Here is a 15,023-nt window from a genome sequence, read left to right as displayed (position 1 = left end):
ACCCTCACCTGGTGTCATTCTTTGCAGCCCTCCCAGGACGTCGTGACTATCTTCCCTCCATAGTGTTGATCAAGACAGCGTACCGGGGAGAGACGGGAGACGGGATGGGGAGACGGACGGGACGGATTTGCTTGTGGGCTTGCCTGGCGCTATTTCGCAAGAGGGATGATGCCGATGAGGAAGAGTTCAAGCCTTGGAGTCACGATACACGCCAGAAACGCCGTGTGTGTCTTGTCAGCAGGGAACCGTGTCTCTGTCTCTGGGTGGCCAACGAACCGGAAGGAGAGAGTCTTGCATGCCCTGCGTCAAAAGAAAGAGAAGAAGAAGAAGAAGAAGAAGAGGAGGAGGAAAAAGAAAGGTGAAAGAGGGTAATGGATCTTTTCCAACGGTGAAGCAAGCCGGTGGCAGAGGAAACCCAACGGCCAAGCAGCCTGAATAATCCTACCGAGGGTCTGGAGGGGGCTTGCATACGACTCTCGTTCTAGTACTACGCAGCACGTCCCAAGAGGTACTCGCGTCCGATGACTGGGCGACGCTCACCTGCCTAGGACGTGCAGGCACCGTACCTAGGTAGGTAGGTAGGCACTCAGAACCGCTGACACCTGCTTGTGCCGCTTACTACATAGTCCTGCGCCGGAAGTCAGGAACCAACAACCGAGCAAGGGGACCCGTCCTGCCCCTACGAGCACATCGGATCTCCATTGACGTTCCCTTCCTCGGACTACCGTCGCTTTCCACGCAGCTTCCGCCCCTTCTTTCTACCTAGGGCGCCCCATGCGCGCCCCTCCCTCCCCTGCCATAATCCTCGCAACCTCCGCCGTCTCTCTCATTGCGCCCTCATTCCCACTGCTACACATACACATTGAGCGACTTTGATTGCATGAACATGCATTTCTTCCAGGTTCATGACAAGTGACAACATCCCACCCACGCCAAAATCCCGAATGTTCGTACTGACCCTGTCATCCTGTCGTCCTGCTGCTGGAATCTACCCAGACACAAATTGGACCAAGAACTTGGCTAGCCTGCGATCTCCATCTTCCCCTCGAGCCCTTAGGTCCTAGTTCAGCCATTTGGCTCCCGGCACTCGTGAGTCCCTCCTGCCTGTGCAACGAATCCCACACCACCGCTCGCCACCAACAGCACCACTCGGCGGTCCCAATAACGTGGTACGGTAGCATCATTATGTGGCTCCGGTTATCCACGCCTCGGCATTATGTGCCATGGCCGCCATCAGGACAACGAGCACGCTTGAGCGTCTTTCCCACCGTCCACGGGCGAATGTTCGATGGGAAGGAGTGTCAAACGAAATTGGACTGCGCAACGGCACCGGTCGGCCTGTCAAAACAAACAAGCAAGCAAACAAAAATGAAACATAACAGAAATGACAGGATAAAAATAAATAAAAATAAATAAAAAAAAGTATGCAGCAAAACACTCCCTTGACTCGTACAGAGAAGCAAACAAACATGACCGGCACCAACGCAAAATTTGTAGGTACCGCGACCCCGGGTATGGGATTAGCTGGCAATTTTGTCGGGGCGGGGGGGCTCCATCAACTGCGTATCCTCGCCATGTTCTTAGTCATACGTCCAGCACGTTCCGGACGATCCGATGGCTCGTTCTCGTAGCCTCCAACTTTGGAAGAAAGAGAAAGCAAAAGGAAGCAGGAAACCAAGCGTATGCCGAGAACAAACACAAACTCGTCCGAAGGCGAAGAAGCTGGATCAAAAAGAGGTCTCAGCGCAGTCTCACACACTTTCAGCCATTGAGAAGGAAAGAAACAAGTGGACCTGAAACGAAACATTTCCCTCGTGCAACTCTGTGCATCCGCACAGATCTCTCCAGAGGGAGGAGCAAAGGACGACGTGGTATGCACCGCGAATCCCAAATCCCTCACCCCTCACCGTAAGATCAACAATCATCATACTGATTCGCCGAACCAATGTTGATATGCTTCCGAAGTTTGGTTCTGTGTCGGTAGTATCTGTTTGAGGAAGATGCGCTGCGACGAGCAGCGCGCATATGAGACAATCATGCATGTTATGGGGGAAAACGAGCCTCACCGCTTGCGTCGAGTCCGACCTAGTGCCTAATGATGCAGACGAGAGCTGGTTGGGAGGTTGGAAGATGGCCTCAACCAACCAGAGGTGACTAACTAATGGAGAGATCTTGTCTGTACCTGTACAAGCTGAAATCCCTCGAGTTCAGATGAACGTTTGCTGCCCCTGGGTTCGATTCGTCGTGCAGTAGCGGACGGCCACCGTCACACAGCAACCCAGTTCGCAGTAAGTTGGCAGCCAGCCGATTCATTCGTGCAGCCTTCGATCCAGATAGACTACAGAGCGACGCTCAACTGAGGTCTTTTTCCGTAAAAAGGAGTCCACTTCCCCTCCTACTCCTCCTCCTCCTTCCTTCCCGTCCCGTCACATCAGGGGCGGGGAGACCTCGAATAGCCCCGCTTACCTGCGTGTTATCGTCAATGGTCCGGTCGGGACCAGGGTTTCTTCGTGAGGGGTAAGCAGAGCAGCACCGAGCACTTCCGCCATCGGGCGCACACCTGAATTAGGAGCACACACGTTGGGCGCGTTGGCGAGCCCACGGCCGGTCAATTCGGTTTACTTGGCGACGGTCTCCCACCCGGTCCTGCGAATCTCTCACCTCGAACACTGTGCGGCTGGAAACGCGAAGTTTGTTGATGGACCAAAAAAAAGGAAACGAGGTGGTCTCCCACCGTCATGCCGTTCATCTCAAGACTGTGCGTCCAGCGATCACTGGCCTGGCAATAGCTTGCGGGCTAAAAAGCTCGTGAACCCGTCCCAGCGCGCGAACGGCTTCACCACTAGAGAGCCATGGTGCGACGGAACGGCACCCTATTCTCTCGTGCTTGCCAATCCGGCGCGCTGCTGCCCTGCTCGAGCCACGCTAGCTGGAGATGCAGAGCCCCTCCATCTGTCTGAAGTCCTCGAGAGGATACCGTCGCAGTTTACGGATACTGCGTATGCTTCTCTCCCTGCCCACACGTGGTGGACAAAGGAGCATCGAACGCCGCGTCCGACGTTCCTCGACTAGAGTTCTAGTATAACAAGCCTGGCCGAGTGGACGCGAGTGCCCGATAGAGACGCCACCAAGCCAAAATTCATATCCACCGCTAAAAACAGGTTGACTTTGCAAGATGAAACGCTCGTGATTAGGAGCGAATCGAGCATCACCGTCTGGGTTGGGGTAGCAGGTGTGCTTCCTAGCTCGTCTATTGCGTTATTCTTGTTCTTGTTCTTTTTTTTTTTTTTTTTTTTTTTTTTTTTTTTCTTTTTTCTAGTGATTTATCCACCGCCCGCCTATGTGCTCGGCGCGGGGTTGCTCTCCTCCGTCGTCTCCGAGGGCTTCTCTCCCTCCAGCACGGCGGCAGCTGGTTCCTCCGTGGCTACCTTGTCCGATGCAGACGCCGGCTTGATGTCCTCGCCCCGCATGCCTCCTACGACCCTTAGGCCCTCGGCCTGCCTGGCGAGGCCGTCGAGCTCGCGCTTCCGTGACAGGCGCTTCTGCACTTCGGGAACGAGCGACGCCACGTCGACGAGCTCACCGTCCTTCTGAGGGTGGCCCTCGGGAAGACCCAACTCCTTGATTCTAACGACGCCCTTCTGTACCTCATCGTCGCCGAGAATGATGGCGAACGGCGTCGCGTTGGACTCCGCCGCCTTGAACTGCGGTGGCAGCTTGGGCTTGACTTTGTACAGGAACTCGGCCTAGATATTCCGACACCACGTCAGCGTTGGGTTCTCTGCCTGACCCAAATCAGGTCTGTGCATAGCTGTTCTTCTCACCTTGATGCCTGCATTCCATAGCTTCGAGCAGACCTCGAGTCTCTCCTTGATCAGGCCGGCCTTGGATCCCAAGGACATGACAAAGACATCAACCGTGCTTTGAGGAGCTTCACTTTCGGCCTGCATCCTCGCCTTGGTGATGCTGAAGATTCTTTCGATGCCAAAAGAAACCTATTTTGTTGTTAGCGTCTCGCCTGTCTTTGCTTGTCGGTGACGACTACTTACGCCAACGCACGGAATTTGGGTCTTGCCGGAGAACATGCCGACAAGGTTGTCATAGCTGTCGTCGGGTTAGCGAACGGATAACATGTCAAGTGGGAGGGAATCTCGATATATCCTTACCGTCCACCAGCAGCGACACTGCCAACGCCAACGCTGGGATCGTCGGAGCGGTCCTCGTCATCCTTGTCCTTGCTCTTGCTCTTCTTCTTAGACTTGACTGTCTTGTCATCTGCGTTAGGGGTAGTAGCAGGTGCTGATCCTTCCGTAACGACCTCGTAGATGACACCAGTGTAGTAGTCCAAACCGCGGGCCAGGGAGAGATCAAACGACACTCTGTCGAGGGCGCCAAAGGCCTCAAGGTAGTTGAACAGAAGCTCGAGATCGGCCATGCCGGCCTTCATTGAGGCGTTGGCCGAGAGTTTGTCGTCCCGCTGCAGCTTCCGGAGCAGATCCTGCTTGCCCTTCTGGACAACCCACTCGCCGATCTTGTCGGCAACCTCCCCGTCCAGACCCTTCTCCTCCGTCATCTCCTTGCGCACGTCAACCCAAGGGAGCTTGTCGAGCTTGTCCACGGCGGAAGATATCGTCCGGATCTTGTCTTCGGGCACACCACAGACCTCAAAGATACCGTCGAGAATCTTGCGGTGGTTGAGCTTGATGGTATAGTTTCCGTTCCAGCCAAGGCCCTCGAAAACCTCAACAATAATTCGGATGATTTCGGCGTCGGGGAGCATGGAGTCGTAGGTGCCAGCAATGTCAAAATCGCACTGGTAGAACTCGCGCATGCGGCCCTTGTTCATGGCAGGCTGGTCGCTACGGTATTTATGTCAGCTAGCCGCTCAAGCGTCTTGGGAAGGCTGGTGTATAACATACCGGCGGTAGACCTTTGAGATGTGGTAACGCTTGACACTCTGGATATCCTTGTTCATAGCGAGCCATCTTGCGAAAGGGACGGTCAAGTCGTATCTCAGGGAGGTGAGCTCACCACCTTGGTCGGCAAGGTCGTAGATGAGCTTGGAGTCTTCACCATACTATCACAGGAGTGTTGATCAGTGTGCTGTGCTGGCTCAAGGTTCGAAGTGGATCGCGGGGTTCGCGCGCATCGCCTGTAGGTGGGGGGAGGGGCAAAGCCGGAAAGTCGTACCTTGCCAGAGAGAATCTCCTTCAGCTCGAAAACGGGGGTGTCGAGTTCCATACCGCCGTGTTTCTGGAAGACACCCTTCAGTTGCGAGAAGATCTTCTCGCGGATGAGCATGTCCTTGCCGAACCCTTGAGCAAAACATTGTATTAGTTGCGGCGCATGGTTCATCTATCGGCGCAAATGGCGATGCGGTAGTGACTAACAATCCTTAGTGCCCTTGGGGGTCTTCAGCTCGAACTTAGATTTGGGGGCCATGGCAGGCAACTGTTCGGTATCGATCTGGTAACGAGGGGTGGACGAAGAGAAAGCGCGACGACAGGGTCTGCTTCGGGTGACGATGCTGATTCTAGGCAAAAGAGGGGGTGGAATTGGGCTTTGAGAAAGAAGAGTCAGTCGGTAGGCCGGTCGGGCGGACCTCGAGAAAATCTTCACCTGGATCTGCATTCACCTGGCTTCCAAGTGCGCGGAGGGGAAACCGATTTCAAGGTAAAAAAAGCGGCCCTCGGGGAATCTTTGCGGATGACTCAATCGCAAACTTGAGGGGCCCGACTGACTGACGACTGTTTTTTGGAGGAGGGGAATTTTATGAGGTCAAAAAAACTGCTGCAAGGCTGCGACTGGACGGGGATGCGCCTGCATATCCGCGCCCAATGATGTTGCCGGGCCGAAGATGACAGATCCCTGCTCTTCTGACAAGTCTTTGGTAGAAGGTGTCGGTCGACTGGAGCAACACCTGTTGTAACCACCACGTGTCGGGTCAGAGCATTCTGAAATTTAACAAGTTTACTGGAAGCTGTCTCCACGGCGTATGGCATATCTTTAAAACCCAGTTGATCACGATCATTGATTCTCTATTTATTTATTTATTTTGCCGTTTCACTTTCGGGGCCCTCAAGAAAGCACATCGTGGTGGGAACGTCACAATACAAGAATGAACAAGCGGTCTTGAAGTTCTCGACCATAGATCAATGGACCGATGGTGACGATGGAGAGATCTTGCATTTTTTTCAAATGACCAGTGCTCTCTCATCAGTCCAGGTAGCTTGCACGGTATTCAGGACCGACTTCGGGTCCGTTTGGTCCCCCATAACATTCGCGATTACCGACTGGGGGTCATGCCTGAAGCCCGGCCCCAAGGCGTCGGGCCAGACAAAGTGGGTGGGGGTCGGGAAACGGCGTGTGTACAATAGGTACCTAGGTAACTAGCTGCCCACCTAGGTAGGGAGGTACCAAGGCTTTGCTGAGGTGCTCATAGCACAGGTTCTTCGCTTTTTTCCTTTCTTTATCTCCTCATTTCGAAATCTCTTGAACACCAAGATGCTTAGGAGATAAAATCTGGGAAAGCAGAGCAAGAATCAAGACAATAACTATCGACTGTCCCACCTGCCCGTCGTCTGTCTACAGATGTATTTAACGAGGTTGTCAGCACAGCCTGACGAAACCAGACAAAACTCACTGTCATTTGTCAAAGCATCCATTGACGGTAACAGCAGCGAATTCTTGGCGACGCCCGTGTCGGAAACGAACGAGTATCTGTCTACCTAGCAGGCTTTTCCTCAGGCTGACCAGAGACCTCAAGAAATGTGCCACGTGTATGGATAACGTCACTTTATCACCTGTAACTAACTGAGTCGTGATAGGAGAAAGAGAGGAGGCACAGAAGGAGAGAAGCAGCATGGTGGAATCTAGATCACGTTTGCAAGTCCACCAGCTCATGGCTGGCGCACGGCCCGTAGATTGGATTTACGACGCCAACATGATGATCTTACTCAGCGAACTACGCCCGCTAGAAACCCCTTCGAGACATTTCGGCTAACCGCTCTGGGCCGTTTACGAAATGAACACTGGTTGGCTGGCTGCATCGCCAAGTGCTATGCGATGCCGTCCGAGTTTCGTCCAGACAATGGCGTCTGCGTTTGCCCCACCATTTCCGTAAGCGGGGCAATTATCCATCCGAAGTGGTGGGCCCAACTGACTTCCCGTCCGTTGAACCTGGGCTCCCCCAGCCAACACCTCTCCTAAACTAGACTGGCTGCCTTCTCTGGGGACTGGCTATTACCTAGGTAGCTGCGCAGGTAGAGTACGTTGCTGCACGGCTCGTAAAAATCTAAATTCGGCGTTATATACGAATATACGCAGGATCAAGAACCTAGGTAGGTAGGTAGGTAGGTAGGTAGGTAGGTAGGTAGGAACGCAAATGTAGCAATCCACTTCAATCATACGGTTGGCGCTTGGCTGCCTCGCAGACTCTCACTCTCGTCGTCACCATATATTTTGTAATATTGCTCACTTGTATAAACACGGCTTGGAGCCATCCTCATTTCTTGTTCTTTTGCCCTTCTCTCTGACAAACCAAAGAAGACAAACGTCTACGGTCTTATTCGTTCATTACTTCCTTTACCCATTCCACTAGCTACACTTTTTTTTAATAAAAAAAACGTTGTCCAAGTATCGCTCTCCTACAGCATTACCCGAGGACCATGGTTCATTGAGATCCATCCTTCCGCCCCGAATCGGAATGACCCCTGTTAATACGGAGACAGCCTCATCGGATGGCGTGTCACCAGTGACCGCCGGCATCGTCGACGAAAAGAATGGCGCGACACAATCGACGGCTGGAATCAACGAGGAGTCCACTCCGAAAGCCAACACCAGACCTGAACGACAACCCAATGTGAAGGACTACCTCCGCGTCTTCACATATGCTACGAAATGGGACATATTTGCATACTTTGCGGCCGGTCTCGCCTCAATCGCTGCTGGCACCACCTTGCCGTTGATGAACAGTGAGGAACGACATGCTATTCGTAGTGCTTTGTGTTTCTGACTTGTATATGTAGTTGTTTTTGGTCAGCTTGTGGACCAGGTTAACGGATTCGGTACTGAAAACGGTTCAACGTCGGCAGATGATTTCAGGAAGGTTGCAGACCGACAAGCACTCTACCTATTCGCACTATTCATAGCCCGCTTCGCTCTCAACTACGTCAACAAATTCGGCTTCCGAATGATCGGGATTCGCCTTTCCTCCGCAATCCGCCTGCACTACCTCCAACGCCTTTTTGGTCAGACCATCCATGTTCTTGATTCGATGCCGGCCGGCGCCGCGGCCGGCACCATCACCTCGACCGCAAACACTCTCCAGATTGGCATTTCCGAAAAACTTGGCGTCTTCCTCGAGTTCAATGGCACTATCTGGACCGCCATTATAGTGGCATTTATTTATAGTTGGTCTTTGACTCTCGTTACAGCATCAGTTATTCTCTTCATCCTCCTGGTCTTGGCCGTGCTGCTCCCTTTCATCATCAAAGGCCACACTGAGATGACTAAGGCGGAAGGCAAGGCCTCTGCTGTGGCCAGTGAAGCTTTTTCAAGCATTCGAATAATTGCTGCCTGTGGCGCCGAAGACCGAATCGCTGCTCGGTACGCTCGCTGGGTTGAGGTTGCCCGCCAGAAGGGCCAGTTCACAGCGCCCTTGATAGCTCTTCAATTCGGCCTTGTCGTAAGTCTGGTCTCCTAGCTAATTATGGCTCGATCTAATCATCAGTAGTTCTTTGGGCTCTTCGGTACTTTTGGTTTGGCGTTTTGGTACGGCACGCACTCTTGGGTGGATGGACGCATCGGTGGTGTCGGAGAAGTCATCATGTGTGTATGGATTCCCACCTGGTTGAACTACCCCCTAATCTTGCAACAGTGTCCTCATGTCCGTTATGCTTGTCGTCATGTCTCTTGAACGCATCAGTACACCCCTTCTTGCTATAAGCAAGGCGATGGTAGCAGCATGCGAGTTCTTCACTGTCATCGACGCTCCCCATCCGAAGACGGGCGATTTGAAAGACCCTCAGGTTTCTGCCAACCAGAACCTCGAATTCAAAGGCGTAACCTTTGCGTACCCCGGACGACCGCACGTCAAGGTGCTAGATGATCTTCATCTAACTATCGAGGCTGGCAAAGTCACGGCCATCGTTGGGCCATCAGGCTCTGGCAAGAGTACCATTGTGGGTTTGATTGAGCAGTGGTACACCCTACAAGACCAGTACGTCATCGCCAAGACAGTGGAAAAGGACAAGACGAAGGAAGCCCACAAGAAGAGTAAGAAGGGCAAGGAAGACTCGGATGACGATGAAATAATCGCGCCTGAGGAAACTGGCCTAGCTGTCGAGCTCAGAGGCTCTGTCACTACATGTGGTCATTCCCTTGACGACATCGACTTGAAGTGGTGGCGATCTCAAATTGGCTTGGTTCAGCAGGAGCCTTTCTTGTTTAACAATACCATCTTCAAGAACGTCGCTTATGGTCTTATTGGCTCGCAATGGGAGAATGAGTCCGAGGAGAAGAAAAGAGAACTCGTCAAGGAAGCCTGTCAGGAGTCATTTGCAGAAGAATTCATTGACCGCCTGCCGGATGTAAGTTCCCCTCCCCCGCTCCATCCCTCGAGCCGACAGAGACTGACCTGTATCAATAGGGATACGACACTAGAGTTGGTGACAGCGGTGCAAAGTTATCCGGAGGTCAGCGCCAGCGTATTGCTATTGCTCGAAGCATAGTACGGAAGCCAAAAATTGTCATCTTAGACGAGGCCACCAGCGCCATCGACGTACGAGGCGAGAGAATCGTGCAAGCTGCTCTCGACAAAGTCTCCAAGAACCGAACAACAATCACTATTGCTCACCGTTTATCCACAATCAAAAAGGCCGACCGAATTGTTGTCCTAAAGAAGGGAAAGGTGGTCGAGCAGGGCACTCACGAAGGCCTTCTGGAAAACCACGAGGGTGTCTACTATGGATTAGTCCATGCTCAGCAGCTTTCGCTCGGCGAAGACGTGGATGACAGCGACGAAGAAAACAAGGAAGAGGAATTGGGTGCAGTTCTTAACCGAGAGAAGAGCGCCGCCAAGTCCGAAGTTGGTAGCACTCGTCAAAAGGCCGAGGTGAGGAACCGCAGCCTGTTCCGGAGTTTTGGACGACTACTCTACGAGCAGCGGCATCGCTGGATTCTGTGCCTTTCAACAGTGGTGTTCGCAGCTTGCTGCGCGGCCGGTACCCCTTTGCAAGCTTGGTTATTCGCCAAGGTCATTGTGGTATTCAACCCGGGAAACACCCCAGACAAGATTCGCAGTGACAGCAACTTTTGGTCTGCCATCTGGGCGGCCCTGGCCGCTGGTGTCGGTATCTCGTACTTCCTCATGGGATTGGCGGCGACGTATCTGGCACATTTTATCTGCGCGACCTACAGGCAACAGTACTTTGACGCCATTCTCTTCCAGAAAACCGCATTTTTTGATGAGGAAGAAAACGCCCAGGGCAGCCTGACCGCTAGGGTGGCCGGTGATCCCAAACAGTTAGAAGAGCTCCTCGGCCTGAACATGGCCATGGTCTTCACAGCCATCTTTACTATCATTGGTGCAATTTCCATTGCCTTTGCATTTGGGTGGAAGCTGGCCTTGGTTGCTCTTTGCGTCACGATGCCTATTGGAATTGTCTCTGGTTATTTCCGTTTCAAGTATGAGATTCAGTTCGAGAAGATGAACGCAGCGGTTTTCGCCGAAAGCTCCAAGTTCGCCGCAGAATCCATCGGAGCATTCCGAACCGTCTCAGCACTGACCTTGGAGGACAAGACATGCGCGCGGTACAATGAGCTGCTCAAGGACCACGTCACACATGCTTTCAAGAAAGCCAAGTGGACCAGTCTGGTCTTTGGATTCTCGGACTCGGTTTCCATGGCCTGCCAGGCTCTCATTTTCTGGTACGGTAGTCGGCTTCTGATATCTGGCGAATACAGCCCCCAGGCCTTCTTTGTCTGCTTCATGGCCGTAATCCAGGGTGCTGAGGCTGCAGGTCAGAGTCTTAGTTTCGGACCCAATGCGGCCCAGGTCACAGCAGCCTCGAATCGGATTATCAATATGCGGGAATCTAGAAACCGGGACCTCCTACCGCTCGTGGACCCCATTCCGGACACCGAGGGTGGTGTTCAGATAGAGTTCCGCGACGTCCATTTCCGATACCCGACTCGTGATGTCTCTGTTTTCAAGGGGCTCAACCTGACGATCGAAAAGGGCCAGTTCGCTGCCCTCGTTGGAGCATCCGGCTGCGGCAAAACGAGCATCATTTCTCTCATGGAGCGTTTCTATGATGCGCAAAAGGGCGCCATTCTCTGCAACGGCAAGAACATCAGCGACGTCAACATCTACGAGTACCGGAAGCAGCTGTCGTTAGTATCCCAGGAGCCTACCTTGTTCCAAGGCACAGTCAGGGACAACATCCTCCTCGGAGTAGATAAAAATAGCGTGACCGATGAGCAGCTGCACCGGGTATGTCGAGACGCTTCTATTCACGACTTCGTCGTCTCGCTTCCAGAGGGGTATAACACCGACATTGGCAGCAGAGGCGTCTCTCTATCCGGTGGCCAGAAGCAGCGTGTGGCAATTGCGCGCGCGCTCATCAGAGACCCACGTATACTTCTGCTTGACGAGGCCACAAGCTCCCTTGACTCGGAGTCCGAGAAGCTGGTTCAGGCCGCCTTTGAGAGAGCGGGAAAGGGCCGCACTATGCTGGTTGTTGCGCACCGTCTCGCAACGGTGCAGAACGCAGACATCATCTTCGTCCTGGGAGAGGGCAAGCTGCTGGAGAAGGGCAACCACGCTGAGTTGCTGAAGAAGAAGGGAGTATATTGGCACATGGTAAGTCTATCAATCAAACGTTTGATCCGAGGCATGCTACTGACCGTTTTCTTGCAGTGTCACAGCCAGGCACTCGACAGATGAACGATACCTCTGATGCCACAGGCTAGCTACAACCTCTGCCGCTATTGCGTCGACTACAACTATTCGGCCTCATATATTTGAGCTGATGGATGGATGATACGATAAGGGATAAGTAAAAATGAGCCCATCAATATGGGATTTGAAATCTCGTGCCATTGATGGAGTTTCCACGGCTGGTTATGCGGCCTCAAGGACTCACAAAGCCGCAAAGAAACTCAACTCCTCTAAGTATATTTATCTGCATTCCCCACTCTCGAGTCATCCCCCACAGGTCCGGTCTTACAGTTGATGCTGTTGCGGTTGCCACGACGGAATGACCAGGACTCCAATGGAGGTTTCTGTTTACCCTGATAGAGAGAATCTTCGGTTTCCAACGGAAAGGACGTGTCCAATCCCCGCGGAAACCGCTGCTACTCAACACAGAAACAAACTTTAATACATGCAAAATACTGAAGGCGTGGTATTGATGTCTACTAATGAAACCCAGAGATATATCCTCTTCACGGGGCTCGTCCATCTATGATGTACTTTCACAATCCAAATGTCCAAGCGTGTGTGACCTTCTATGTCTGTCTATCCTCGCCGGCCGTCGCACCTCCAGCCTCCCGCTTCATGACCTCAAGATTGAGTCTCCAGCCCCCATAGTGCGTCTAGCTCACACATGATGAAATCAGTCTTGGTCATGACGAAGTCGTGACCGCCAGGGAGCTCCTTCCACACGACGTTGTCCTTGCCGCCCAACAACGGCAAACCGTCCTTGGCATAGTGCTCGACGTCGATGATCTCGTCCGTCCTGCCGATGAACACGGCCGTCGTTCCCTTCGCCCGCCTACCCAGCGCGCGCCACGTCTCGTGCTGGCCCGTCAGCGGCGCCCACCGCACGCACGACATGAAGGCCGGCACGAACCCCCCGTGGTGGGCCACCATCCAGGAGACATACTCGCGCGCCCGCCGCTCGACCTGCACGTCCTCACCGCCGGGTCCTGAGACCTCGGCGGCGGCAACGTCGACGAACTTTTCCGCCGGGTCGCCCTCCTCCGCACCGGCGTTGGCGCGCTTGCGCGCCAGCGGCCGCTGCAGCCTCTTGCGCGTGAAGGCGGCGAGAATCCGTCCGGGGACAAGGCCCGACTGGAACGTTAGCTGGGCGAGGAGGCCAAAGTTCTCGGCGCGGATGAGTCCGGCGGGCGCCAGCAGCACGAGGCTCTCGACCATGTGCGGGAACGCGGCGGCAAAGGAGGCGGCGACGGCGCCACCCAGGGAGTAGCCGATGACCCGAACGGAGTTGGTGCCGGACCAGGCGAGCGGGGAGGAGGCGAGGGCAAGGAGTACCTGGGTGGTGTACAGGCGGGCGTCGTGGGGGAGGTCGCCGACGCCGTCGGAGAAGCCACGGCCGAAGAGGTCAAACATCATGACGCGGCAGCCCCGGGCAGCAAGGGCGTGGGCAATGCGGCCGAGGGTCATGCACGAGGTGCTGATCCCGTGGATGAGAACGACCTTAGAGCCAGTAGTGGGGCCGAACTCGTAGACCCGAATGGAGCCATACTGGGTGAGCATATTTAGCCATGTACTGATCGGTTGCTTTGTCGTCTGTGTGACAAGTGGGAGAGGACGGGGGGAGAGAAGGGCGTCTCACAGGCGTTTCAACATCCCGTGCACCTGGGAAGGAGTCTGGTCGATAAGGAAGCTTCTTAACCTCGTCGCCCGAGAGCTTGGACAATTTGGTCTTGAGAGGGTTAGGGATGGCGGTGCCCCAATTGGGATAGAGGCTGAGCCGGGCAAGAGATAAGAAGGAGAGCGTGGCGACGACGGTTGTCGCGACGATTGCCGCCGTCCGCGGTTCAACGGATGGGATGAAGAGAGACTCCATGGCGCTGGATATCCAAGCGTGTTGTGAGATATCAGGATCGGTATATGCCCTTTAGATAATGAGAAGTGGAGGAACGGGCGGAGAGGGAAGCTCACGGAGCCCCGTAGGAGCTTTCTGAGACGATTTGCAGATGAGCCCGGCTTTCAATATTCCGAGGGCTATGCGGTGAGTGATTCACGACAATCACTGCAGTCGATGCGTCTATAGCCTAGCAAGCCCTGATGCGTTGTCGTTGTGTAACCGAATGAGGCTGATACTGAGCCCAGCTTGGATGTATGTTTAGTGGAGAGCGGAAGTCCTACGCGTTGGTGGATCTTTCCCATTTGTACGGATACTCCGTACCTAAACCTAAACTCAAGAAACTATTGTAGCCAGGTACCACGTGGTTCCTATTTGTATCGAAAAAGTGGAGACGAACTACCTAACCCTCCTTATCAGCTGGCAGGTGGCGGCCAGCACTGAATGGCATTTGATGGGATGCCTGATAAACCACATCCAACAACACACATTTCACCTCTGACAGTGCTCTCTTTCCGTTCCGACTTCGCTTTATTCCACTTTCTTCCAATGCAGATTGAAATCGGATCAATGTGGGTCAAATGCACGTGAATGGAGAACAATGCCGCATCAATGGGCCAGTCATGCCATCCTCTTCCACTTGGAGATTGTTACCTGAAGGGCTGGCTCGAGACAGTATAGCAACTCCGGACAACAAGGTGACAATCCACACACGACTGCAACATGGACAAGTAGACAGCAATGGAAACACCCGTTCCTCCAAATTTGACCACAGTATGCCGACCAGTCCTAATATAAGTCGTAACGCTTTGTCTTACCATGTTTCATTATATCTTGAGCGGATGACATCATACGGCTTTCGTACCCGCGACGCTACGACCTCCACAACGACGTCGCCGAACTGTTCCGACGCGCGGGAGCCCACGCGGATCTGGAGAGTGTTGGTAAAGAAGCTCATCGTGGAGATACCATCAATACTGGAGCGGCTGGTGTCTGCCAGTCCGATGACGACGTCCTGTTGACCCGTCGTTGCTGCCAACACTGTCTCGTATGCAGCAAGGAAGAAGTGTAACGAGGGCGCCCTGAGACGGAGCGCCGAGTCTTTGGAGCGCTGGGATAGTATGCGGCTGTTACCAGTTTCTGACTTGTTGGCGCTATGCCCATGGGTATCGTTCTCATCAAGGGGAACTC

General features: G+C 53.7%; 4 protein-coding genes across 4 annotated transcripts; 1 reads left to right on the top strand and 3 right to left on the bottom strand.

The window, feature by feature from the left end:
• Window positions 1-3,261: 3,261 nt before the first annotated feature.
• Window positions 3,262-5,781, bottom strand: LY79DRAFT_534261 (histidyl-tRNA synthetase). The gene is made up of 8 exons (XM_060556417.1): window positions 5,620-5,781; window positions 5,391-5,560; window positions 5,191-5,315; window positions 4,920-5,077; window positions 4,167-4,859; window positions 4,050-4,104; window positions 3,825-3,995; window positions 3,262-3,746 (listed from the first exon to the last, which is right to left on the bottom strand). The coding sequence occupies exons 2-8, from the start codon at window positions 5,440-5,442 to the stop codon at window positions 3,339-3,341; spliced, it is 1,662 nt and encodes a 553-aa protein (XP_060421144.1). The 5' UTR covers window positions 5,443-5,560; window positions 5,620-5,781; the 3' UTR covers window positions 3,262-3,338.
• Window positions 5,782-6,525: 744 nt separating this feature from the next.
• LY79DRAFT_26692 (uncharacterized protein) lies at window positions 6,526-6,992 on the bottom strand. Its single transcript, XM_060551985.1, has one exon. It carries the CDS (start codon window positions 6,901-6,903, stop codon window positions 6,646-6,648), a length of 258 nt encoding a protein of 85 aa, XP_060421143.1. The 5' UTR covers window positions 6,904-6,992; the 3' UTR covers window positions 6,526-6,645.
• Window positions 6,993-7,253: 261 nt separating this feature from the next.
• Window positions 7,254-12,402, top strand: LY79DRAFT_534257 (P-loop containing nucleoside triphosphate hydrolase protein). The gene is made up of 6 exons (XM_060556416.1): window positions 7,254-7,973; window positions 8,028-8,686; window positions 8,735-8,829; window positions 8,879-9,590; window positions 9,650-11,863; window positions 11,921-12,402. Exons 1-6 carry the CDS (start codon window positions 7,706-7,708, stop codon window positions 11,945-11,947), a joined length of 3,975 nt encoding a protein of 1,324 aa, XP_060421142.1. The 5' UTR covers window positions 7,254-7,705; the 3' UTR covers window positions 11,948-12,402.
• LY79DRAFT_534255 (Alpha/Beta hydrolase protein) lies at window positions 12,385-14,140 on the bottom strand. The gene is made up of 2 exons (XM_060556415.1): window positions 13,581-14,140; window positions 12,385-13,489 (listed from the first exon to the last, which is right to left on the bottom strand). Exons 1-2 carry the CDS (start codon window positions 13,812-13,814, stop codon window positions 12,566-12,568), a joined length of 1,158 nt encoding a protein of 385 aa, XP_060421141.1. The 5' UTR covers window positions 13,815-14,140; the 3' UTR covers window positions 12,385-12,565.
• Between the last annotated feature and the right edge of the window lie 883 nt (window positions 14,141-15,023).

Source organism: Colletotrichum navitas (genome assembly GCF_030913465.1).
Source record: "Colletotrichum navitas strain CBS 125086 chromosome Unknown LY79scaffold_1, whole genome shotgun sequence".
Classification (NCBI taxonomy): domain Eukaryota; kingdom Fungi; phylum Ascomycota; class Sordariomycetes; order Glomerellales; family Glomerellaceae; genus Colletotrichum; species Colletotrichum navitas.
The sequence above is the reverse complement of the archived record's forward strand: the minus strand, read 5'-3'. Positions and strand labels throughout refer to the sequence as shown.